Source organism: Colossoma macropomum, unplaced genomic scaffold, assembly GCF_904425465.1.
Source record: "Colossoma macropomum unplaced genomic scaffold, Colossoma_macropomum, whole genome shotgun sequence".
Classification (NCBI taxonomy): Eukaryota; Metazoa; Chordata; class Actinopteri; order Characiformes; family Serrasalmidae; genus Colossoma; species Colossoma macropomum.
In genome coordinates, this window is record NW_023494784.1 from 23835773 (window position 1) to 23863715 (window position 27943).

Below are 27943 nucleotides of genomic sequence, written 5' to 3' on the forward strand. Positions count from 1 at the left end.
AGGAAAACAAAAATTAGGTACTGGACAGTTTATGCAACACTTTTCATTGCAGGTATTCATTTCACACAACAGACTGCTGAAACCAACGAAGCATGTTTGCTGTGAATGGCTGGCATTTGCTGGTCTCATTTAACATGAAAGTTGAAGAAGCACCTTGTTACAGAGAAAATATCCAGGCTTGTAAGTTAGTGAGGCACCACTGAACAGAGCACTGCTGTAATGACTGTTTAATAAACTACCATTTCATTTGATAAGTTTTGATAAGTTGAATCAGTAGGTGATAAGCTATAAAATGGTACAAAATACATTCCTTTAAAAAAATCAAGATTTTCTAATCATGTAAATGAATATTGTAGAGTTCCCAAGTGTGCAGGACTCCCAGTCGCAGCCAAATGCAGCCTGCTATACACACACGGGTACTGTCTGTCTGCCCAGCAGACCCAGTTCACTGCCCTCTTCACTGCCTCATAACATGCTGGCCTACACCTAAAATGCACACACATACAATACAGTTACATACAACATGTACATGTGCACAATAGATATGGGTAATATGTCATAAGAATATTGTGATCCATATTCAACAGGTATACTAGAGGTGAGTAATATGATATTTTATCATTATCATGATCATTTTTGTTACCATGATAAACAATATACTTTTCTGAGCATACTGTGGAAATAATCAGTACTTAAAGAACACTGACCACTGCATGGTTCTTACAAATAGAGCACAATGAGTCCTGTTTAATTGGATTAAATGCTGTGCAATATATGAAACATACAGAAAAATCAGTGTATTCACAGTTTTTGACAGTGGTTTTTAAATGTGGCACTGCTAGCTCATTTTGTCTGTGTGTAAAAATATTGTGATATATTGTGTATCATGAAAATGTTTTTTTTTTTACATATTGCCCACCCCTGATTAATGCCATCAAAAGATGTATTGTATTGTTCCACAGTACAATTAGGGAGGAAAAGTCCCTGTTAGCACCCTTGATTTTGGAAGAAACATTGCATGCATTTGTGTGGAAAATGTGTGGTGATTTTTTAAAATTATGAGATTTTAAGCACAAATGACTCTAAAATGTAGAATGTGACTGGACTGTTACCTAAGCAAAAAAAAGTATAATGACTGGTGTAATGACCTTCCCCTTGCTGCCTTCAAACACTGATTGATGCCCTGACAAGTTTACATCTTATTTAGTAAGCAACACATAAAATAACTTTAATTATACAAATTGTTGTCAACTGCAAAAGCATGAGACCCTCTAGAGCAGCATTTCTTAAGACAGGGGATGACATATTTATAAAAGAAATGATGGCCTGATAAAAAAAGATTTCTAAAATGTAACTTTTTACAATAATGAATGTTATGAAGCAGCTATATAGAAATCTGAGTCTAAGAGCATGTTTAATAAAAACTAAGAGGAAAGAATTTTTAAGAGATTATCACAAAAGTAACCAATGCCCTAGAAAAACATAAAGATCACTGCCTCTCAAGCTTGCTAAAGGTCACCTGGGTGATCTACAGCTCTAATAAAACAGTTGTGAACAGATACGAATTAGCTGTTTTGCACACCAACATCCAAATATCATGCCAACTGTGAAGCATGGTGGAGGGAGTGTAATGGTATGGAGCCTGTGGTCTTTGCTGCCTCAGGGCCTAGATGGCTTACAATGACTGAAGTACCAATGAATTCCAAGTTGTACCATATATATGCAGAATATGCTGCAGCAGAAAGGTGGTGCATCTGTCAGCGATGTGAAATGAAGAAAAGCCTGGTTCTGATCCAAAACACAAGAATGAATTGACAACATAGTCCAAACGGAAGAAACTGTATTATGTTAAATTATTCAGCATTAAAGAATGGCTAAGCCAGAGTCATTAACTACTGAAACGCTGTGGTGTGAAGCAAGTCATTTATCTTATTTATCACAAAAATACAAACATGGTATATAACTGAAAGATGAATGGGGAAAATACTCCCTAATCTGATCTGCAGCTACAGAAAGCATTTGGCTGAAGGAGGCTTCCACTGAATACTAAATAGAAGGGTTCACATACCTTTTCCATTTATGACCTTGGTTGCTTACTCCATTTGTTCAATAAATTTTAGTGCTATAAAATATGTGTTGTGGGTTATATGTGTCTGTATTTAGTTATTATTATGGCTTAAGATGTTGGTAACTCCAAATACAGCTGATCAGCCAAGACATGTTTGGTGTCTGATGTTTGCTTGTCAGAAAGCAAATATACAAGTCTGAAAACTTATATAAGAAAAATTATGTAAGGCTCACAAACCTTTTTTTACAACTGTACAATGCACAAATACATGGAAACAGTAGAGCTGTGCAATTAACATTACATTATCTCAATATGGACTAACGTTGCAGACAAGATGGAGACCCAGTCACAGTGTCATGTGGCTATGGTTTTCACTAGGGATATGGGAATAGGGAATGTCGTGCTGATGCTGACAAATGAACATAAAATGTAGAAACTGGGATTAAATCTACCTGTATTAACCTTACAAGGAACATTTTAGCACTGTAGCCTGGCATCTCCTAAAAGTTCTGCTCTTCCAGAGTACAATAAATTTGTCATCAAAAATCAGTTTAAAATATCAATCAAATCTAAACATCTGCCCCCTTTTAAAAGCAAATATCTGCCAAAAATTAAGATTTGCTACTTCTGTCTCCTGTGTCCTCCCTCCCACTATAGCCAAGGGTTTACAGATGTTAATACCATCAAGAAATTTGAATACTATGAAATAATGACATTTTATTAATGTGTTGTAATATGAGACAAGCACACCTAAATATCAACATTTTGCTGATAAATAAAAAGAGCAAACAGGGCTTCGTACCTGGGCTCAGGAGAGTCAGTGAGGCAGAAGAGAGACTTTAACAGCTCCCCTTCTGTAATCTTTATCACGTGCATCAGCTGCAGTACCAGCAGTGTAGCCACCAGCCTCAGGATATCAACATGAGCCTTCACACCTAACAGAGAAACATTCAGCAAGATTTAACTGCTTCTGGCTGTTAATATGGAGCTACACCGCCACCTTGCAGGGCTGCCATATAATGCTACAATGTGACAGTAAACTTTAAGTGAGTTAGTTACTTGTAGTACTTGTAGCCAACTCACTTCATAGAAAAAAAAAATTATATATATATATATATATATATATATATATATATATATATATATATATATATATATATATATATATATGATTGTCATTAAATCTTAGCTTGTATGTCACATTTCACAGTAATGCACTAGAGCACTAGAGAAGTCATAATGCAGTATATAATAGATATAATACATCATACTCTACATGTAGTTTAGCAGAAAGTAAAGCTGAAAGCAACTGTGTTTACCCAAAGAGCAGATGCCTTTCTCTTTCAGGAAGACTCTGGCAAAGAAGTCCACATCCAGTTCGAGAAACCTACTCAGCCTCCCTGTACATTCCCAGTAGCCATCCTGTGTCCAACAAGGAAAAAACAAACTTTCATTTGATATCTCGTCCCCTTACAATTTAAAGGTTCTGTCTGCGTTCAGAGCAGTTTTGAGATATTGAGCTTCAAAGAGCAAAACTGCAAAACTGATATGTAGAACAAGTCTGTGACAGACACCCTAAATGTGTTCTAAATGTACAATATCAAAATCCTATCAAATATATAAATGAGGTCAAAAACAGGTCAGATGCAGATAGAACCTTCTAATCCCAAGAACTCACTTTCTGCTTGGAATTATAAGGTTCTATCTGGCAAACCATGAAAAGAAGCAACGATTTCCAAGGAAAATAAACAGTTTTTTTCTTGTTTTAGGACAAATCATCTTTTTCTTATTCAAAAAAGCATTGATTAAAAAGATTAAGTATAAACGTCAGTGCTAAATATTTGTCCAGTGCAGAGGTCAGTTTATGGAACGAACCATTAGTTTAAGTTTCCTGTAGGTTAGACAGCAAGAGTTACTGTAATAAACTGTCCCAGCAAGTAAGTGTAGCCGGTCAGTCTAAAGACAGAATGAGGTTTGTTTTATGTGAGAAATGTGACTCTGAAGCACCAAAATGTCTTATTTTGGGAGAAAGAAGAAAAAAAAAAAGATGGATGAATGAATTAAATTAATGTTAATGTCTATGCAATTAAGATCCCATCAATTCAGATGCTTACTATTTAATTACCTTTAAGTCTTAATACTTTTAATAAAATTTAAGACAATAAGACTTTTCCCACAATCACTGAGCAGTGCAGCGACATGACAAAGAAGCAGAGCCTGATTGGTCTTCTTGTGTGTATTCAAAGTGCTGATTGGCTCGCAGATAGAACCTTATAGAACTAAATTGGAGTTTGACTTTGGAGATAGAACCTTTTTTGTTTTCTAGATAAAGAGTCCAAAAATGCATACAACTACGCCTCACATAATGTTAAGACGTCACAGAATAAGAATATGTGAATAACTCAAATTTGGACAAAAATGTCAGATAGAACCTTATTATTCCAAAAGGATGATCTTAGGTCAAAAATGTTCTTTTTGAAATATGCTGAAACTCAAATACATATTTTTGGTTTTAATTCTTGCTCTTGTGTTGTTATTGCTCTTTGAAATTTGTAGGTATGCTAAAACATATATGTCCAGAAATACTTATAATCATAAGGTGACAATTCATATTTGCATGTTCATCTGTAAGTCAAAGAGCTTAGAGCTCACATAATTATTTCCCAATACTTCACTTCCCTGACATTTATGGAGGGCACTGGTTGTAAGCACAAGTGGCAGGAATATTTATGTGAAGCTCACAGTCATATATGTACCAGATGCTGAAGGTCAAATAGATCATCCTAGTTGATCCTGTCAGGTCTTGTTTTATTCACTCCTACTGTCCCTCCGCCTAAAGGTTTGACATGTCCTTTCAGAGATGCTTTCTGATGACCTTTGTTGTAAAGAGTGGTCATTTGGGTCAGTGTAACCTAAATCCCAGCTTCGACATGTCTAGCCATTCTCCTCTAAACTCTCCCATTAACAAGGCATTTCTACCCACAGAACCGCCGCTCATTTGACATTTTATGTTTTTTTGCACTTTACTGTGTAAACTCTAGGGAACTGTTGTGCATGAAAATCCCAGATTAGCAGTTTGTGAAATACTCAAACCACTTTATTTTCTTTTCTGGCAGGAACTAAGAGAAGCTAAATTTACATTTAAGGCCAGAGCACACAAGACTCTGCACACAATACTAGCTGGTGCTTTTCTAATTCTCATTTCTGCTACACTGCCTAGAATAGGGGTGCCCAAGTCCGGTGCTTTCCAGAGCAGTACCTCATCAGGACTAGACGTAAGCACCCATGGTCACTTTAGACCACAGGTTCCCACCGCTGGACCTGGAGTATGCCCAGTCCTGTGCATTTTAGTGTTTACCCTACTTTGTTACACCCATTTAAGCCCAGGATGGGCTTAATAGGTAGTTGATTCGTTGAATCAGGTGTGTTAGAATTTGGGAAAACACCAAAATGTGCAGAGCAGGGTGCACTCCAGCACTAGGGCTGGGAACCAGCGCTCTAGACCATCTGTGAAGTGGATTTTATTTGTTCCTGCAAGGCTGGTGCAGGCCCTACATCTTCACAGATGTGTATATAGTCATATATGTACATAGCATACATCGCCTACTGTTTATCAGGACAACTGGCTATTATGCCTGTCACCATAGGCTTTGAAATATTGTGCAGTATATTCAATTTTAGAATTATAAATGACCTGAAATTTGTCCAAAAAAAAAAATATATAGGTGACTTCTAGCTACACATCGCTAGTCCATCCAGTCCATGGTGACACACACACCCACTCCCACCAACCCATAGCCCAGCACGGAATAACACACCTAACACTAATGCACCAGACAGTAAACACACACACTAACAGCAACAACTATTTATAACAAGGGAAGCTTAAAGCATAAGTTATTAAAATTTTTTTTTTTTTTATATGGGTTGCACTGCACACTGCTAATCAGAAAAAGTAAACAAATCCTTCACATGAATAAAAAATAGAAATGACTTCCGTCCAGCGCTCTGAACATTTTAATCAAAGTATTAAAGTATCTCAACTCAATGTACTTAAGTGTGAAAACTGAAAGTAGAGATAAATAAGACCTACACTATGTATGTAATTAGGCCAAACTGCTATTTTTGGTTTGTAAAATACAAAATACATTTAAATGAACTAAAAACTATTTTTGTATTTCTTTCATTTTTTTAGTTATTGATGTACAGTTCCTTTATTTATCACAGTAATAATGTGGGCTTTATACTAGAACATTGCTGTGAGGATTTGATTGCATTTAGCCACAAGAGCATACAAGATACGGATGTTGGATTAATTCTGGATCACAAACTCCACTCCATCCCAAGGGTATTGGATGGTGCTCCATCACTCCAAAGGACACAGATTCACTGCTCCAGGCCAATGGTGGGGGTATTATACCCTTCTAGCTGAAAGTGGCACTGGGCATGGGGACCATAGGTTCATGTGCACCTGCTCCACAGCGTCCCAGTCTACTGTCAGTGCTTTGCGTAGGAATAATATGAGCTGTGTGTGTGTGCAGTTGAACATTTGTGTCAGCAGTGGCCGCACTTTAAAATAGATGAATTCACCAATAAAAAGTGGTGTGTGAATATTTTTGGACATACAGTGTAAATGCAGTAAAAAGTGTTTTGTTGGAATAAAAATTGAAAGTGTGCACAAATGTACATAATCACATGAAGAGCAAACAATGGTGTTTAAATTGTTTGGGTGTGCCATATGTATTATACTACACCGAAGTTGAATGAATTAAAAGGGGAGACTCAAGTTGGTGTAATTAAAAACCCACAAGTACAGTCTTATGCAAAAGTTTGAACACCCCTAATCAAATTACATATTTTGTGAAGTGAAAATTAATTAACATGGCCTTTTTGTTTGTTTTGCTAATTTTAGTGTACATTTTCTATTCATTTTTAACATATTGGAAAAACATAAAACTTAAAATATGTTTCCTTTTGTATGCCACATTTTATGATTTAGTCCTTTTCCCCTTACATTCAGCAAACAAACAGTAACTGTGCATTGAAATGTGCGTAAGTGTGTTCTCTGTAGAGAATAAGCACATATAACTTCTAAAGCCAGCAGAACATGTAAACTGAGGAGGGCAATGGAACTTCTGTATACGTCTGTATATGGATGATTATGCCAAAATCAATGGTTTTCCACTAAGATAACTTCTCACTCCAACAAAAGTCTCACTAAATTATACCTTTCACCACTGAGTCTGTCAAAAGAGTCTTAAAAGATTCAGTGTTGAGGATAACAAGGACTAAAGAGATCAATTAAAATAGAAACAAAAGTAACAAATTGAAGATTCTGTGCTCCAAAGTTTAATAGTTTTAGACAAGTTCCTCAAACATGCAGCTTTAGGCAAGTAAAAGAAAACAGTAAAACATTTTTATTTCACTCAATATTATGAAGTGCAGTAACAGCAAGCCAAGCGGTTACAAAAACTACTAAACAATTTCAATTAATTTTCTCATTCATTTTCATCCATCCCAAATTATTTTTGCTAATACAGCTAAAATTTGAGCACAAGAGTAAGCCTGGTGTTTCAGGTCCCTGTTAAAAACTTGTCCCTCTCCTCCTACTGTTATTTAGATTAACCATCTGAAGTGCCATTTTGATTGTGCTATGTTACACTGTTGCGTTTCCTAATGAATTTCCAGCTGTGGTCTCAGCTCTTGAACGTAAGTCTTAGGATTTTTTATCCTAAAACCTGTTTGGTTTGTTTTAAAATGTTCTATTTTTGTACAAAGGGACCAAGAGCTCAGGAAAGAGTTATATAATGACAGAATATTCAAGGTTATATGATTAAACATTTAATATTGCCACTATAAAGATTATTGTTGTTGCTCTTTGTTTGGCTAAATGAATAGTTATGGAATTCCCGCTGAAGTGTCAGTATTTGATCTACATGACAGATATTTGTGCGCTCCTCTGCAGGACAGAGGTCAGAGGGGAGCAGGGGTGCAGTGAGTCCAGACCCAGCAGCTGGCGTGTGCAGGACTCCCAGTCCCAGCCAAACTCCAGTCTGCTGCACACACATGGGTACTGTCTGTCTGCCCAGCAGACCCAGTCCACTGCCTTCTTCACTGCTTCATAGCATGCTGGCCTACAGGAGAAATGCACAGACATTACAAAAAGACAGTTACATACAGCACACAAAATACATGCATGCTATGTCTAGGTCATATGTCATACGAAATAAGCTTGCTGTTATCTAGAAATTACACAAATACCATGAACAAACAAACAACATTCATAACATGATGTATATCAGAATACCACAGTATACCGATATTTAGTCAAAGTATTGTAATATAGGTCATGCACACAAATACATCAATGAGCATTATACCACACACTTTATGACCAATCACAGATAAAGTGAATAACTATGATTATTTTGTAACAACGGTGCATATGAAGGACTGGAATATATCAGGCGGCAAGCAAACAGTTGGTTCTTGTAGTCAGTGTGTTTGTTGGATGTGGGAGGAATGGGCAGGGGTGAAGACCTGAGCGACTTTGACAAGGGCCGAATCGTTGCGGTCAGACAATGGGGTCGGAGCATCTCCGAAAAGGCAAGGCTTGTTAGATGCTCCTGGTCAACGGTCGTAAGTACCTAGTGATAGCGATCCGAGGAAGGACAAATCACCATAAATTTTTAATGACGGTTACGGGACGAATGTCACAACACAGTGCATCGCAAGGTTGCGTGGTCCAATAAATCCCGCTTTCTTTAACATCACGTGGACGACTGGGTACATGTGCGCTGTTTACCTGGGGAAGTGACGGCACCAGTATGCACTGTGGGATGAAGACAAGCTGGTGGAAGGAGTGTGATGCTTTGGGCAATGTTCTGCTGAAAATCCCTTGGTCCGGGCATTCATGTGGACATTGCTGCGGACCAGGTACATCCCTTTATGGCAGTGGTATTCCCCCAGTGGCAGTGGTCTCTTTCAGGACAACAATGTGCACTGTTCCACTGCACACCATTGTTCAGGAATGGTTTGAGGAAGATGATGTAGAGTGTCACCCTGGCCTCCAAATTCCGCAGATCTCAAGCCGATCAAGAATCTGATGATGTGCTGGAACAAGAACTTTGATCCACGGTGGCTCCACTTCACAACTTACAGGACTTAAAGGATCCACTGTTAGTGTCTTGGCACCAGCTACCACAAGGCAACTTCAGAGGTCTTGTAGAGACCTATTTTGGAGCTATAATGGCAGCATGCAGAGGATCAACAGCATGTTAAGCTGGTAGTCATAATGTTTGGATCATTGGTGTAAATACAATCTGCTGAAAAATTAAGGAAGGGTGGATCATACACTGCTTCTTACCTGGGCTCAGGAGAGTCAGTGAGGCGGAAGAGAGACTGGAACAGCTCAACTTCTGTCATCTTCATCACACGCATCAGCTGCAACACCAGCAGTGTAGCCACCAGCCTCAGGATATCAGCATGAGCCTTCACCCCTAAATGAGACAACATTCAGAAGGAATTTGGCTGTTAATATGGAGCTACATCTTGTACCGTGTCACTTTGAACAAAGGGAGCCAGCTCACTTCATAGCCAAATAGAATTTCATCATCAACTTTCAAAAACTCAAAAAAAATGTAAAGGTTATATTTACATTAGGAAGAACCCTTTTTTTTTATACCCACATCTTTTTCAAACATAATTCTTTAGGGAACCAAAAGTGATTCTCCTACTGCATTACTCAAATAACCCTCATTGTCCTAAATCAGATATGTAATGGACAACATGATGATGCAGCAGTCCATGTTATATAACTGAACAGCAGAAATTAAAGCTAAAAGAAACTGTGTTTACCCAAAGAGCAGATGCCTTTCTCTTTCAGGAAGACGTTGGCAAAGAAGTCCACATCCAGACCCAGGAACCTACTCAATCTTCCTGTACATTCCCAGTAGCCATCCTGTGTCCAAGAGAATAAGAATAAATTGCTTTTTACTCTTTGAATTGAGGATAAAAATTACATTTCTATGTATTTTTTGGGCATATGCTTTTTTCTGTGAGCACAGGTATTAGCATTTCTTTCTTGGACTGTAGTTAGATGCTCTAAAGCACACATAAGAAAAAATCTTGTAGGTTATCTGTCATCAAAATTAGTTGGCAAAAAGAAAATCTGAGAGTCTTATGGAAAATAAGTTTAAACACATGCCCAGAACATCCCCTACCACAAACAAAGTGACAAAATTCTGCCTCATATTTGTGTGTTTATTTGTAATGCAGTGTTTGAGCGTAAAAAGTTCCCCAGTACTTCTTGAGGGCACTGTATCTAAACATGAGTGGCAGGAAAATGTGTGAGAAGCACCCAGTCATTTATGTACCTGATGCTGAAGGTCAAATATCTCCTCCCAGTTGATTCTGTCGGGTCGTCTGTATTGTTCACCGATACTATCCATCTCCAGTAGGTCATCCTCAGGCCTCTCTACAGAAACTGGGCCAAACGCCTTTTCTAAATTACCAACTTTCCATGAGGAAAAACTACATTTAATCCTGGGGGAGCCCGAACGAAATCCAAAATCAACACCAGAGGACGCTTTAGCTAGATGAGAGAACAAAGAAAGGAAGAACTGTATTGATGATGTAATAAAATATGCAGTGATGAGTTGAACCTGAAACCATGATGCTAAAAAGAACTTCAGAAATTTGTGTCTTATTCCTTACCTAACGCCACACGACGGTGCCGACCACGTTTTGGAGAAACTGCTGATTCAAGGGCACAAGGAACAAGGGACTCATGGGAATCACGGGAATGCTGAGCAGCAAAATGAAACTGAGGAAGAGGGGACTGATGGCTGTCAGGTACAACTGTTCCTAGGGGCGGAGGAGAAGCGGGTGGGGCAGCATCATCAGCACTTAAGAAAAAAGCGTCAAGAAGAGGAGGAGGAGGAGGAGGAGGAGCAGGAGGAGGATGAGGACTAGGACGAGGAGGAGGAGGAGGACAACCAGCAAAAGAGGAAAGGGGAGGCAAAGCAGAATAGGTAGTGAAGGAAGAAGCACCGGGTTGAGGAACAAAACCAGGAGGAGGAGGCGGAGGAGCACAAGCAGAAGGAAGACGAGGAGGAGGAGAAGGAGGAAGAACACCAGCAAAAGAAGAAAGGGGAGGCAAAGCAGAATAGGTAGTGAAGGAAGAAGCATGGAGTTGAGTGCCAAAACCAGGAGAAGCAGTTGGGGGAGGGAGAAAAAGAGCAGTATTAGGAATGGAGAAAAGAGCAGCACCAGAACGAAGAGGAGGAACCGGTCTACATGCTGCGGAAGCAGCATGGTGAGCAACACCTTCAAAAGGAGTTTCAGTGTAAGGCTCAGAAGAGCGGATGGGGGCCTCGTCTAATGCTAAGTCAACAGCATCAGGTGGTGTTCTTGGCAGAGGACAGCCATCTTCAAAAGATGCGATGGATACATCTGGGTCAGTCTGAGTAAATGGACCAATGGGAATGTCACTCTCTATGGAGGCAGAAAGACAAATAAAAGCAGAAGAACCAAAACGATGAGAATGAGACTCAGGCATGAGGAAGTTTGCAGGGGATTGACTAGATGCTAAAGCTTCTATGGGATGAGCAGCTCCATAGCCTTTATATGTTTCGGAGAATAATTGTTTCTTCTTCTTCTTCTTTGAATTCCTCCTAGCACCATAAAACATCGCACCAGCTGACCAAGTATCAGGCTGAAGCTCTTCACCAACAAATGCGCCTTCTAATGGTGACTCAAAAGTAGCAGCCGCTGTCTTCTGGATAGGACTGTGATCATCCAAAGACAAGGAGCAATCGACATATGAACTTTGGAGATCATCAAAAAAGTCATATCCGGTTAAATCAGTCTCCAAGCATTCATAATTAAAAGACTCCTGTGAGAAAAAGAAAAAACTATGAGTAATCAAAGTAAAGCAGGTTCTTTATAAAAGCTAACACACAGCTGAATTTGGTAACACAGCCTGTCTAAGAACATACATACCACATCCCCCAAACATATCTGCTCCTCTTCAGTCCAGCCCATGTACGGCAGAATATCCACATCCTCTTCTGCAATTAACTTTGGGACATCAGTGATTCCAGAATCAGGCTGTTGCTGGTCCTACATGGAGATGAGGCGGGAAAAGAGACTCTTAACCTTGTTAAATCCAAAGTAACTACTTATTGAGTAACTGCATGGACTACAGTGCAAACTAGTGAGTTATTTTTAGGTTGTAGAGGTGTGTAATAAAGTTTGGGGTGCTGGCCATTTAAAGGTTTAATTAAATGTACATTTCCACTTTTATACATCTGAGAAAATTTGAAGACAAGTGACAAAAATCTGCATTATAATGCTCAGGCCCAGCGTTAGGGGTTCATTTAGTGGGTACTGCCTCACCAACTGATCTTCATGCCCCACTAAACTCACCACTTTTTACATATGCTTCTGTAGTAGCAAGCAGCAAAAACAAAGTGAAAGTGGACAGAACTTTGCTGTGAATGTGTCTCTCCTGTTAATTCTTTCCTGAATGTATGGCTCTTTGGACAGATCTACTGTACCACATGGATACAATGCACAACCCATAATTATTTACAAAGCCTTTCACAGAGAACCTTACCTAAAGAACATTTGTCCAGCAAACTGCCCTTCATTTTTGAGCTGAGATGGCCTGAACTTTTGTATAACATACTAGTCATTATATGGATGTGAGGTGTGTTAAAACTGGACTGATGAATACAATCTTACAGTCAGCAGTGATCATACCCTTTCTTCAATGGCGACAAAGCTGGTGAACTGAGACAGGATGGAGAACTCTTTACTAAGCTCGATGATGTAGGACTTCAACTCAGCTTTCTTTCCCTGAAAATGGCAGTAGAGAACAGCTATTAGAGTTCTATGCTTGTCCTTTACTTGTTTACGGATCCAAACACTCCAGGAAGCAAAACAAACATGCCTATGTGAAACTTCTCTAGAACTTTCAATCTCTGGCACATACTTCATGTTCTGCTTCACTAGAGCCAAGACTGCCATCCTCATAGTCTCTGATGATCGCTCTTGCTGTTAGTTTGTGAAGGAACTAGAGTAAAGAAACACAAAGAAACAGTGCAGTGATTTCAACACTAAAAACAGTGATATTACAGGATAAATATTAGATTATGCAGTAATATGGGCAGGTCCAAATCTTACTGTTCCTTTAGTCTTCTGTAATTCGGTAGTGGAAACCACTGTCTTAAGTTCCTGTCCACTCAGGTCACCAAAAAGTGTAGCCTAAGTACAGAACAAACATTTAGACCTCACATGATAAAAATCATTCATAGATTACTGCAGGGCACAATGCTCTGAGGAATCAGAATTAATGTGATGTACCTGAGTGCAGTGCGGCACAAAGCCGTAGACCAGAGTGTGACAGTCACTGAAGAGAGCGTGTAGCTGAGAGGGGGCTTGAACAGGAGGTGGTGCTGTGGGATTGAACTGCTGCCATTTCACTGCCACTGAACTACAGCCTGGAGATGCCATGCACTTCACCTGGGAATTCACCTACAACAGCCAGTCAGCCACGTTGTACACACTTGCTACACATATGAACAGCTACAAAATCCCTGAGATAATGAAGCAGGACTCACCTTCTCAGCCCAGGTATGCTTTGTCTTTGTGTCAAAAAACTCATATGCTCCTCCACCTGCCTGAGCCAAAGCTCTCAGCATGTGCCGATTAGCTGTTGGGCTGCACACAAACACAAACACATTCAGATACAGCCACATACACCGAAAGTGTGTATGCCATAAATGGTGTCACTGAAGTGCTGACTATGAATTCTTAAAGTCAATAGTTGATGAATTTGTTGACTGTGAAGGGAAGGCATATTTCTGCGTGTGTATCTATTGACCTGGGCACATACTTTAACTTCATCTGTAACACCATTTTTGTGTCTCAGTCATCCAGTTTAAACTCTCTAAAGCTGCTGAGTGCTGACCTGAGGCCACAGGTGAAGAGGCGAGTATGGCGGGCGTTCTCTCGCACCAGCTGCAGGGTCTGAGGTTGGTTCTGTATGTGTCCATCAGAGATCAGCAGCACGTCCCTCACACCATGAGATGGAGGCAGCAGATTCAGGCTGCGCAGAGGCCTCCACAGCTCAGTGCTACCACCAACAGCAGGAGAGGACTAATGGTGGAAACGGGAAAACAGTTAACTGTTACAATTCTGAATGATTCTAATCACTATGATTTATTATGGTGCATATAGCTATGTAACCTAAGGCAGAAAATGTTTTTCTTAGTTATATCCATTTACAGCATTTATTACTTCAAATTATAAGACACGTATTTGGGTCACTTTATGGTAATTCACCTAGGGCTTGGCTGATCCTTTCAAAATTATTCATACATTGTACATAAAAAACATTTGTTATTAATTTTTAAAGTTTGCCTCAGTTCTACATTCTACATCACATCTTCAATATGAATACTGGAGTAAAAAAATACAAAATTACAACAATTTCATGTTACTATATAGCAACAAAATGTTCATTTATTACAGGGTGTACTTCAATCTTACATGTCATATTGCATGTCAAATACTTCATCTTTGACATGTAATATTTCAGTCTGTTTTCAGAATTACTTTTGCAAAACAGTTATTATGTAATATTTCTATGTTTCTATCAAACCTATGAATGATTAATTTCTGCATGCAGTATGTAAAGCTACACCATAAGTTAAAAATGCCTTCACAACAAAAAAAATTCAGAGGCCTTTTTGACCACATATTTTATCATATTTTAGGTCTGCTTTTTCCTAACGTTTTCTTAAATAAGGGCAGACAAGAAATAGAAAAACACAGGATTTCCAAATTCGCCCTAATAACCCTATATCTATCTATCTTTTGTTGGTGGATGCAACAATGTCTGGTTCTCATTCTTCTTTTACCTTGTCTGCCCTTCTTGTTTCACCTTTCCCAGTCTAGGTTTCCCAGCCATGTGCTTTTGTGTTATTTTGATATGCCATATGATTTTGGTTCAGGTTTGCATGCTTCTCTCTGTTCTGTCTTTGTGTCACTTGGTTATTTAAACTCGAGGTCGTGTGTTATCGCAAATAACATCACAGCTGTGATTTGGTCGCAGGCATGAGCCAAAGGATTTGGTCGCGTCTTGTGATGCTGTGATGTTATTCGCGGTAACACACAACCTCGAGTGTTCTACTGTTTTTATACAACAGTTAAATAAACAAAATAAGAATGTGGCATTTAATAAGTTTTAATGTTAGCAATTCCTTCCGCCAAATTGTAGTTCCTTAACAAGCAGCTTGTTGCTACGTCTAAGTAACAAACTCCACTCACTCGCTGGACAGCCAGCAGTTCATTCTCCAGCTCCCTACACAGACCAACACATTAAACACATTTCACACTCAGTTTTGTCATTTTTTGCTAGATCAATATTAATGTTGTTTTGTTCCAGCCAGTCTGGAAAGCATTTTACAGCCCATTTTGTTTGGCGAATGGTATTCGGTTCATTTCTGGCTAATTCCAGGTTGTTTAGCTGTTCTTCTGTCACAGCTTCTGACTGAAAAGCTTGTTCAGCAGTGGTGATGACAGTTTGGGAATTTAGTGTAGTCTCATCTTCAGAGTCTGACCAAATCGGCTGTAGGTCAAATGTGATCTTAAAAGTAACTAATTTCTGTTTGTGTGCAAAGTAAGAAGTAAAAACGTTCCAAGGATGCAGGTGATGCCATGTTGAGAAAGGATTTTCTAACTTTGGGTGAAAACATCCCGATCTTTTCGCATATATCGAAATGCAAGAAAGCAATCGAAAGGATTTGAAACCGTGTACTGTATAATGAAACTTTGTTCGTTCTAGTCACATTACATTTTCATTTTGATAAGGACTTTTAAAGCAATTTATCAAAATGTTGCACCTGAAATCGTTTCAGTTTCAATTTCTGAGTTTCAGTTTTGAACTAGTTCTTCAGTTCCCAGTTTCAAAGTTCTATATCCAAGCTGTTTTGTTTCCTTTTTTACCTTCTGTTTGGTCTCGACTGGACAGCAACTACGTCAAGAGTAACTTACCTGACAGGAATAATACTGTCATGAAGACAAGGTGATGCGCAACAAAGCATTCAAAAAGAAATGAAGCATGCAACTATTTTTTGTCTGGAGAGCTTATGCGTACAGTGTTGAACTGTTTCATGGAAACTGATCACATGACCTGCAAGGGTCTAGGTCAGTTATAGAACGAACTATTGCACTGTACATTCATTCAAGAAGCTCATTGGGTTTTACAATGGTATAATATTAGATACAAGGTATTTCTTACACTGTATTAATATGAGATAGCCTTGGCTTTGAAGGTGAGTACTCACCATAATGAAGTTCTTGGCTAATTTAAAAACTTCACCGTCCTCTAGCACATTTGGTGTAGGGAAGGCCTCTTTGTAGTCTATTCAACAACAATGATGGGACAACATGTGTAGATTAAGGTTATTAATAAAATAGTGAAATTATGTGAACTGATATTAATCAGAATTCCATATCCTAATGCATGTATTTTGTCATCCCTGAACAAACAAATGCTGGAAATACTCCAAAATGGTATATAGCCTTGACATTCCAGGTTAAACAATACCAGGAAGAAACAGTGAACACTAACCAGTCCCAAAAGAGATGATGTTGACCTGCAGTGAACGATCCAGTGACTGAAAAACCTTTAAAGCAATTCTGCGTGCATTCAGCATGGCCTCTCCTAGCATGGACTCAGACGTGTCCAGCAGAATGACCACATCACTCACACCAGAGGCAGAAACCCCACTGGGCTCAAAGTCTGGATAAAATACCAACATGCAGGCCTGCAGAGGTGAACACACAAAGTGAGTTAAGGCACAAAGAACCATGAGCGTGTTCTAATTTTACATTCTAGTTTTATCATTTTACCTCACTCTCTTTTTCTGGATGTTTCTCCACCCACATCCTGGGCATATGGATCTGAGACAAAGTAAAGCTGAGCTGGAAGCCATCAGTGCTTAGAGTCTGATCTGGTAACGTGCTGACTACAGCCTTACAGTCTGTCCTCTATGAGAAAGAACAGAACGATTTCACATTCAGACACATCCACACAGAGATATACAGACTGACCAACATCATTCTAACTGTAGGAAAACTAATATTACATGTACTGAACAAACAAAGAAAAGCACAAACCAAAGTCACACCTTTATTTTGATGCGATGAGAACACTCCAGGTCAAGGACCTCATAAGGCATCTCAATGGACATACACAGAGAAAACTCTCTAGAAAGAAAGAAAAAAGAAACAATTACATAAGTTATTCATGGAAACACTATAATAAATCAACAACATGTGAATATGCATGACTCTCACCCTGCTGGTTCAAGCTCGTTCACACACACCTTCTCAACGGACGTCTGCAATACAAACACACTCATCATCAGAGCAGCTCAGGACTTATTAAAAATGTTACTCTAATGGAGGAGTGGACAAAATACTGAAATATTACTTGTAAAAAAAAGAAAAAATATATAATAATTCTACTTGAGTAAAGGTACAAAGTACTTGCTTGTGAAGATTACATAAAGGAAAATTCCACAAATTTTTTGGCATGAATCAGTGGTTGAGATGTAAACAAAGGTATTCAGGGCAATCTGGTGTTCACTGCGAAAAACCTAATCTCAGATTTCTTTGCAGCGGTGGTGACAGGAACCAGGGGTTGCAATGTCTAGAACACAAATATAGCCATTTACTATAGAGACCACCTACATGTGTCTTCTGTATTTTTATGTGTAATGATGATAATGGTCATTTTGCTGTAAATCTTTAGTAGTTTTGAACTCTTCATATCTCTGCTTCTTATCACCACCACTGTGAAAATATTCTGACTTGCTAAGTTTCTCTAGAATGGCGCATTTCACAACAAACCACTCGGAAATAAAAAATGTACGTATAAAAAGTGCTTTGAGTTATTGTAGATACTGTGTAATACGGTATTGATGAGTAGATTCTATTAAAGGACCGCTTTGACTGCATACACAAAGACCTAACTCAGTTTTTCAGTGTGTCTGCAGGCACATAAGTCTCTTGAACTGAGTTTGTTGATCAAAGCAGCATTACACAGTATCTGCAACACCTCAAAGCACTTTTACTTTTTACACTTACACTCACAACCAGGTACTTTTGTACTTTTACTCGGGTACAGAACTATTGTACTTTGTCAACTCATGCTTTTTCAGAATACGTTTGTGTGCCTTTCCTATATCGAACTGTTATAAACACTTAATGACCTGTTAATATATCACAAGAGCTGTCTGAACGACAGTTTAATAAAACCTGAATCAGGTTCCACAGCTTCAGGCAATAAATGTGATGGGAATAATTGTAATAAATGGTAACAAATGAAATTAAAGGTACTGCTGTACCTGGGTTCTCTGGTTGAGAGCGGCGCTTTGCTGCCATGGAGCCACACTGCCTGGCAGAGAGAAGAGGATGCTGCCTGCTCTCACAACCAGCTCAGTGATGAAGGTCACTTTGATCAGCACTGTGGCTCCAGGGGGCAGATTCCCCACACTGATGGTGAACACATCCTGAAGCACACACACAGATACACAGATGCTGTGAAGAATGAATATTGTAACTTTAACAGAGAGGATTTCCAAGAACAATCATCAATCAACAACTGCAGGCTCTGGAAAATGATTCACTCTGATTAAATTTTCAAAACTGATCACAGTGTGTGCACTATGAACCCATCTTGATATATAGGAAAAGAGAAACATACAGGCGCATCCTGGTCCATCAGGTAGGCTCCATGGCCTTTCTCTATAGCCTGCCTGTATTCTTTACGTGCCTGCTCCTTCTCCTTAACCTGAGAGAGTGGGTGGAGATTATATGTGCAGAGAGTTAGAGAAATTAGAAACAGGACATTGGAGACTACACAAGCAGAAAAAAGACTGGAAGAAAAAGTGAGCTGAGTGTAACCACCTTTCCGATAACATGCTTTCCATTAATGAAGGCTTCAAACCCACACACCACAGCTGTCTCTTCTAATGGAAAGACATACTTTGCCTCTATAGGAACAGCACTCTGGTTTGTATATGTCTGGAAAATGATGACCTGTTGAGACAAAGAGGAACACAAGCTGTCCATTAAAAGTATGCCATTATTATTATCAAGTGTATATAATGTATATATAATAAGGTGCACAAATTGGTGACCAAGGGGTTTAGTTGCACACAGAGCTTGTATAATCTCTATAGAAAAGCACTGTGAACAGAATGGGATGTTCTGCAGCATCTGCAGACGAGCCTAAGGTCACCATGCCCAATTCCAAGCATCGACAAGAAGGGTAAACAGCTCCCCACCATTGGGCTGGAGAGATAGAACATCATCCAATACGTTTGGGATGAGCTGAAGTGGTGTGTGTGATGTAGAACTAATCTTACTAATCAGTACCTGACCTCACTAATGGTCTTGTAACTGAATGCAATCCGATCCTCACAGCAATGTTCCAACATCTACTGTAACGCTTTACGAGAAGAGCTTGACGGTGTAACTGCAGCAAAGGGGGGCGCTGGATGTGAAGGAGTCCGTTGTTCTGCCTTTATGGGGTTAAGAGTTATCCTGCTGATTGATTACTACAACTGCTGCAAATCTGCATTGCTTAGAGGTACCTTGGTAACTGATTACTGACTGTTACAGTCCAGCACCATCCAAAGTGTAACACTTTACCTGAGACAGCAGGTCCATCAGCTTACACCTCACATGCACTGCCTGCAGGGGGAGTGTCTGACCACTGCTGTCCAACAAACCAGCTGTGACCTCCTCCAGAGGGTTCTTAGTCATCTCCAAACCCCCACTGTCATCACTGTCAGACACTGAACACACGAACACACACATACACATGGTAAGTACATCAATCCTACATAAAAGGTCAGATGAATATTATGTACACCCATGATTTTCATAAAGTATATTCCACAATCAGTGATTGCGGTTATAGTGCATATAGAGGCAATTCCTACAAACCTAAATTGCTAAAAAGTTGGGACACTATTGGAATGCTTCATAATGAACCATAACGCTTCATACTGTTTCCAATGGGAGACAGGTCTGCACTGCAGACAGGCAAGTCAATGACTTGCACTCCCTAATTTTGCAGCCATACTGTTGTAACATGTACAGCTTGCCACTGTCATGTTGAAACAAGCGTGGACGTCCCACAAAGGGACGTTGTCTAGATGACAGCATATGCAATTTACAAGTTATCCATGTCATGGGCAATAATACGCCCTTATACCATGACAGTCCCTAGCTTTGAACTTGCTGGTAACAATCTGGATGGTCCTTTTCTTCTTTGGTCTGCAAAACACAACATTTATCATTTCCATAAATGATCAGAATGGTTGACTCGTCAACCATAATACACATTTCCACTGTGCATCAGTCCATTTCAGATGGGCTTGAACCCAGAGAATTCGGGGGTGTTTCTAGACACTGTTGACATATGGTTTTAGTTGTGCCTAGTGCAGCCTTAACTTTCATTTGTGAATGCTGTGACGAACAATGTTTATTGACAACATTACATTGTCTAGGTGTTCCTAGGCTCATGTGGTCATATCCAACACAGAGCACAGCACTGCAACTGCACAACTGAGGGATCAAAGTTCACAAGCATTTAGTTTGGTCTTTGGCCTTGCTATTCATGCACAGAGATTTCTCCAGATTCCCAGAACCTTAAATTGCCTTATTTTTACCAAAACAATGAAGCTGATAAGGGAAAACATTACATATCTTGTATTTGTACTATGTATTTGTACTAAGTCAAAGTGGATTTACAAACCACTGCTTCTGTTTCTTGCATTTCACATACTGTTCCAACTTTCCTGAAACTGAGGTTTTTGATTTTAGTGTTATATATATTGATTAGGTGATGAGTAGGTCTTACACTCACAGAGGTCAGAGGTTCTGCGAGAGTGTGTGAGCTCTACAGATGTGTTAATGTAAGGCTGAAAGGTCTTCAGCTGATCCTCCTTCAGAGAGTACTGAACTACATATTTCAGCCTGACCTGATCTGTGTTGTACACCACATATTCATCATCCTGCAACACACACACACAAAGTAATATAACTCACAACTTTTAGAAATTTTCTGTCCAGAAAAAAATACTTATATGTAGATTTTTTTTATGTACAAGATTCACCTCAAAATCAGAGTGTGTTGATTGGTTACGGCGAACTCCGTGCACACTGTTGTAGCCCTCAGGAGCGCAGTTCAGAGAAGTGTCCCTCCTGTGCAGGTCCTTACACTGACCCAGAGCCACGTCACACACCAGCAGCAGCCGAGAGCCATCCGTCACACTGGGCTTGGAGTATTTGACTGAAGTGCTGAAACACAGAGCAGACAGCTGATCTATAGCATCAGTTATCTCAGTGCCTCTAGCTACTCTGACTATATTAATGCTGTACATCATAAAAGGCTTCAGAAGGAGTCTTATGTAAAGAAACAGGGAAACACTGACCTCAGAGAGTCACTGAAGTAGATGCCACCTCCTAGATTCCCAACATCTGTTCTTTCAATCCCATGCTGTTCTACTCCAACTCTGGGCAGCAACAGACCTCTGGACACAGAACCAGAACAGCCTGGTTTAGGCACAGTGAGTGTGTGTGTGTGTGTGTGTGTATGTGCGTGTGGGTGTTAAACAGAGACTCTCACCGAGACAAGATTCCTGCAAAGCTCCTGGGATGAGACGAATGGAGGAGGGGCTTAATATTGCCTAGCTCCTCCCTAAACATGAGAACTTCAGTCTCTCTGCTCACACGCAGTATCTGCTGGATCTGGACTGATCTGTAGAACCATTAAATGCACACAGACACAAACCAAAATGAAAAACCATACAAAACATATACAGTCATACAAAAATAAATGTCGTACACAGATGGTAGATACTATACATACCTATCCTGTAAGAGCTGGCAGACTGACTGAAACTCTGGGCTTTGCGATGGCACTTGTTCAATACTGCATCTCAGGACTCTGTACTTCCCCAGAGAGGATGGAAAGGGGTTTCCCAGAGTTGCCTCACTCATATTCAGAATATCTCGAATCAGCTGATAAGTGTCAATACAATTATATGATTTTACAACATGAAAACTAAACACATTTAGGCAGCAAACACAAAAGCAGTCAAGAAAAACTGCCAGTTTGGTTAAACAGACAGAGTAACCAAGTTTACTGAATATATGAATCATGCAGATAATGTAATATAATGTGATTTGAGCAACTAAGCCAGAGGCGTCCAATCTTATGTTAATTTTAAGGACCAGTAAGGCTGTAAGTTTATTCCAATCAAGAAGGAGCATGTCTACTTGTTTATTCAAGTGGCCTCAGTCATACACTTGATCATGTGTGCTCCTGCTTTGTTGGAAGCTGTATCAGCCCTAGACTGGACACATCCCTGGACTAAGCGTAATACAGCAAAGTAAATAAGTATTTTACTATATTATTGAAAAATAAATCAGTGGAAACAGTTATATTAATGAAACACATGTAATACTTTATATATTACGCATGATCATATGCACATCGTTTGTGAATGTTGTACAGCATCTGTTTACTTCTTTGTGAGTTTGCACTAAGATCTACAGTCACTTGACTTACCTGACAGAGGTCTAGTTTCTGAGACACAAGCTTTTGTTTCGAGTCAGGCTCCATCATTCTGAGAGGTAACAGAGTATTGACCTCCTCCAGCAGAGCCTTCACCTCATCCTCACACTGACACTTCTGTACCTGCAGCAACAAACCCTCCACCCTGCTCACCTGCACACACACACACACACACACACACACACACACATCAGACATTAACTGCTCACTGATTCAAAACAGGTATCTCCAAGTCCAGTAAAATGTTCTTTTAGGACAGGATGCTTAACGTTACGCAAATTAACACTAACATTTTAAAAATCTGCTTTAAGTTTCAATCAGTAAAGTGAAACGCATTTCTAATCCTATTCAAATATCCAAATGTTCAGAAAAAAGTAGTCATCTCAACTTTTTAGGAAGTGAAGTTTGAGTCCTGCAAAATGTTCTTTTGTGCCTGGATGGTTAATGTGCTTTTACTGTGTGTGTACACTGTATGACTACACAGTCTTACATCATTCAGACTGATGCTGCCGACAGGAACGGTCAGGATGCTTCTGAGTGACCCGAGGGCTTCTGTCCAGATCAGTTCCACAAAGGTGCCTACTTCCTGTGAGACTGTACTGCAGTTCAGCTTCTCCTCCAACAACAGCTTTCAAATCACACAGTTTATAATGTTTATAATGTTAATAAATTGAACATAATAATAAACTATAAATAATACTGTGAGAGGAATGACAAATGCCCTAATCACTCTGGATCTGAATTAGAGGTAAACTGGCCAATATCAAGTCTACTTTCTCTTTACACAAACCAAACCAACAGTCAAATCATCCCTATCTGGGCTTCAAAGGCTCAACATGCCATTAGTATCAAAGTTATAAGCACATTCTTCTTACAGACAATGACTAGAAAATAGGTGAATGTGATATTGTAATACTTCAAGGCATTTTCACGATACTCAATATTCACAATCACTCTACTACTCTATTATCTCTATTACTTATTTTGTCAAAACAATTCCATTGTCCAAGTAAATAACGATCTGCTAGGTGATGCAGTGTTTAACTGACCTGTTGCAGGCCATGGGAGGCCATCCTCTGGGCTGCTGGTGGAAGTGTGCGTTTCTCTGAGTCACCTCTTGCAATGAGTTCATCCTTCCACATCAGATAGACGTCCACAGCTTCCTCAGAGCTGAAACTGTGCGCCTGCTTATCCTGTAGTACAGTTTTCTACAGAACAGAGAGAAAATTAATGTCAGAATCAAGCAGCATTTATTCATTGACATCGACTCAAACCTACTGCTAACTTTCTCCTGTTTAATCTCTTAGAACGTAGTCAATACTGTATCACTTATTGTTAGCATCAGTAAAAGCATGGTGTACTTTGATATGCAATTTTGTACTTCTAAAGGCTTTTAGGGTCAGATGAGCTCACCTCTGCCTCATTCATGACAGATTTCACAACACGATACTGCTGTCCTGCTTCACCTTTGGCACTCTGAAGCTCCACAACTGACCAGGTCATGACTTCAGCCTTCAAAATACAAACATTAAAGACTGAACACACACAAGCAAACACAAAGAGTAATAAAAAGACGCTTTCTTTCACTGATGCTGTGGTGAATGATGCAAAGGCATGCATTCTCTCCAAAAGTGTCACAGTGTATCTAAGAATAAAAACAGGGTCATGCTTAGAAACAGAATAGATAGAAGTGATAGAAAACACAACAGCACACAGAAAGCTTCAATTCCACAGGCTGGTACATTTCACTATGCCCAAAGTGAGCATGCATGCATCCCAACTACTCTAGGGGGAAGACTTAAATGAGACAAAGGCAAAGTCTCTGAACATAGAGCCTACGACACATTAGATAAGATGGGGTTCAACAACCCATACACACGTGCATTTTAAGACCATTTTGTGTTCTTAAATTGCATCTAATTACTGTTTTGGATGAACAGTTTATATAAACTCACCTTGTAAAAAATGGAGTACTTTGCCACTTGGAAATGTGAAGGAAATTCTGGTATATCATCATCACTTCCCTTGTATAATCTGCATGTTAGGATTGAAGAAAGGTTTTGATTACACAATGAACAGACAAAAAAACTCATACAAAACATAAAAATACAGAACACAGACCAAACCTGACTGACAGGCTGTAAAAGAGTTGCTCACTGTAAAAAAGACCAGGACACACCTCAGTTTGCCCAGGTACGTGCCTTTCTTCGCACGAATCTCAGCATTCTCTCTGTGAATATCACTGCTCTGGAGTTGTGGTTGATCTCTGGACTTCAGCCCTGCTGGAAATTGGGTGTACAACTCAATGCCTTTGCGAGAAAAACCACAACAGAGCACATACAGTGCTCTAAAGAGGTCTTGGGACACCTCTACATTCATCTGTTTATTAGAATGATTTAATGTTTTAATGTATTATGGAAATTGTGCTTTATTACTTTTAAAAGTACAAAATTTCAGCTATATTACAACGTATCCATAAAGACTCTGATTCTGACTAAACAATAGCAGATTTCAACAGAAAACAAATTTCACCTAACCTTCCATTTTATGTCCAAAAATGTTGGGAACACAAATACACACACACACACACACACACGCATCATGTTCAAACCAGTGATCTCCAACACTACTCCTGTGAAGCCACCATTCAACATACCTGACTCTGAAGAATATTGCTTTAGAAAACATAATAAATGAGAGATCTGTGAGAAAGACTGAAGATATACTAAAATTTGTAGAAAAATTTGCAGAAAGTTGTAGAAATAGTGTTTAAAAACTTTGTCTTCCATTCCACTCTCTGTCCATCCAAAAGAGAAAGTCCAACAAGACTGAGCATCAGTTTTGCAAACTCGCTTCACACCTTTAATTAAGAAGAATTACTCTGTGATCTGAAAGAAGGGGCAAAAAACTAACCTAGACAAAATGCTAAATACTAACCTACATGAAGGAAAGAGACAGCAATGCTTGTCCCGCTAATGTTCAAGAACTTTTAGTCAAACATTAGTGTCTTACTGAAGTTTTTAGTGATTATTGCTGGTAGTTATAACTTTTCTGATGGACCTGTATGACTAAAGAGTATGCTGAAGCCTTTGTACAAAAAGTTCAGATTTTTTTTGTCTTATCTCTTCCCCATGAAGCTCATGTTCACATGACTCTCGGTTGGATGTGATCCACTCATCAGAGGCTTTTGCACAAACTTGTGGTGTCCAAGCAGCGCGAGTGCACAATGTCATTAAACCAATTACTTAGAAATTCTGAAATTCAGATTTGTAAAGATTCTACTTTTCACTCAAATTAGTGTGTTGATCATATAATTTGTAATTTAAAATGCTGTATTAAATTAGAAAAGAACGCAAAACAGAAGCATTTTCACTGGGGTCAGACTTTTGGACCCTCACTCTACATGTCCCAGGACTAGTTTTGAGCAATGTTCTGCTTCTTTCTAAGGTTCAAAACCAACATTCACATTCAAACATAACATTCAAATATTTTCAACTCCCAGCTCTTTGGTTACACAGTCTTCCACCTGACACATGTAATATATGAGACATACACATCCATACACACCCACTGTTAGCAAACAGGACTAATTGAGCTGTGACAGTTACAAACTACACTGCTCTGTCTTGTACAGCCCCCTCCCTATTTTTATCTCCGCTGCTGTTGCTATAACAGAAAGCAAACAACTGGGTGCATCATGTTCAAAAAATGGCAACCATGTTTACCTCTGTGCATTAGTGCCAAGTGATTTTCGCAACAAGAAAGCTGTGTTAGGCTGTAATACCTGGGTATGAAAGAGGCTGCTGAGTGAGATCAGACGACTGCTGATTTACAGTGTGCTCGCTCACAGGCAGGAGGACACCTTTCTCCAGACAGCTCCACACAAACTGCACCCCAACTACAGGGATCTGGTACTTCTGAGCACTTCTCTGCCTGTTGCTGCTCAGGTCCTCCAGGCTTCTGGTCACCACAAAGGAGCACTGCACAGGACACACAGCTGTCAGATATATATATATATATATATATATATATATATATATATATATATATATATATAAATATATATATATATATATATATATATGTATATATACACACACACACACATATATATAACCTTAATTATGTATCTTATTATAGCACAACTGTAACTGACAACAGGCAGCGCCACAGGTGTGACAAAGAAATGAGAGAACAAGCAACATCTACCTTCTGGTTGACTACATATGATATGCTTCCTCCATTGTCTACTATAGCAGACGTCAGTTTCTTCTTCTCCTTGTAGGGTACTTTCCTCAGGTCCAGAACCACAGAGCAGCCCTGAAACACAGCCATGACTGCAGGAGAGAATGATACAGAAAGTGAGATGGAGAAAGTAAAAGAAAAGAGCAACGAGCTTCTGGATATCTGTCTCTGAGCGCTGGAACTCCACGGTTTCAAAAGCAAGTCAGAGCATTACCAGAGAGGGGAGGGAACTGCTGGGAAGTAGGAAGAAGCACAACACATTAGCATTTAGCGTTTCACTCGTAACCTAACTCCATAAACCCCTTTCTGGGGAAAAGACCACATGACCCATATGTAGCAATCATTACAGGAAGGGCTTTGAATAGCCTTGAGCAGCATTAACTCAACATTTTGCTGACACGAGCGTTAGACTAAAACCAGTAAAACACATAGCGTTACCACAGATTTAGCTTACAGTGCAGAAGTCAACTCACCTCGCACTCCCAGCGAACCAGTTTAAAAGCTTCTTAATCGGCGAAATGCTACAACTAAAAACACTGTCATGTCTCACACGGGCTGCGTGCCTGTGTGTGTGTGTGTCAACACGAAAGACTTCGCGGACACTAGACACTCCCCACACACACCCACCGCCTCCACACTGCCCTCTGTCTCCATCTACTGCTCACACTTCGTCTCACAGGCAGCCTGGACGGATATATTTATAACATATTCTAATCTATAATTTATATTTGGTCATATAATTGTAAGTAACTTTTAAGAAAGGCTGTAAGTTCCTCATAGCGCCATGTATTAATTGAAACTTTTTAAACAAAATACATGCATTTTATGTCACTGGACTAGACGAAGACTGCAAGCCACGCCCACTCGAGAAACATAAGACAGCAAAATCTGGGACACAGACAAATGGTGGAAACATGGGCATCGGATACACACACACACACACACACACACACACACACACACAC

At 39.5% G+C, this 27943-nt stretch overlaps 1 protein-coding gene across 3 annotated transcripts; it reads right to left on the minus strand.

The window, feature by feature from the left end:
- Positions 1 to 7401: 7401 nt before the first annotated feature.
- On the minus strand, positions 7402 to 27920 carry parp4 (poly (ADP-ribose) polymerase family, member 4). Of its 3 annotated transcripts, none has more exons than XM_036561574.1 (35): positions 27452 to 27920; positions 26943 to 27070; positions 26518 to 26713; positions 24913 to 25012; positions 24689 to 24767; positions 24147 to 24245; positions 23783 to 23941; positions 23224 to 23361; positions 22728 to 22886; positions 22026 to 22177; positions 21783 to 21914; positions 21589 to 21687; positions 21271 to 21454; positions 21015 to 21168; positions 19799 to 19944; positions 19052 to 19183; positions 18849 to 18935; positions 18490 to 18654; positions 17438 to 17481; positions 17269 to 17347; positions 16991 to 17128; positions 16710 to 16905; positions 16423 to 16499; positions 14043 to 14230; positions 13693 to 13792; positions 13436 to 13606; positions 13256 to 13336; positions 13065 to 13145; positions 12833 to 12928; positions 12071 to 12190; positions 10784 to 11963; positions 10444 to 10661; positions 9926 to 10028; positions 9435 to 9567; positions 7402 to 8202 (listed from the first exon to the last, which is right to left on the minus strand). In XM_036561574.1, exons 2-35 carry the CDS (start codon positions 27066 to 27068, stop codon positions 8001 to 8003), a joined length of 5514 nt encoding a protein of 1837 aa, XP_036417467.1. In that variant the 5' UTR covers positions 27069 to 27070; positions 27452 to 27920; the 3' UTR covers positions 7402 to 8000. The 3 variants fall into 3 exon arrangements, with proteins under 3 accessions (XP_036417467.1, XP_036417547.1, XP_036417393.1); XM_036561654.1 differs by having other exon boundaries at positions 21021 to 21168; positions 24913 to 25015; XM_036561500.1 differs by having other exon boundaries at positions 24913 to 25015.
- Between the last annotated feature and the right edge of the window lie 23 nt (positions 27921 to 27943).

Excerpts from the sequence above, each read along its gene's own strand:
- parp4 (XM_036561500.1), bottom strand. The coding sequence starts at position 27,068 with ATGGCTGTGTTTCAGGGCTGCTCTGTGGTTCTGGACCTGAGGAAAGTA. Across the intron at positions 26,714-26,942 it reads CATATGTAGTCAACCAGAAG|TGCTCCTTTGTGGTGACCAG; the intron begins GTAGATGTTGCT and ends TGTCCTGTGCAG. Across the intron at positions 13,146-13,255 it reads TACAGAAGACTAAAGGAACA|TTCCTTCACAAACTAACAGC; the intron begins GTAAGATTTGGA and ends TCTTTACTCTAG.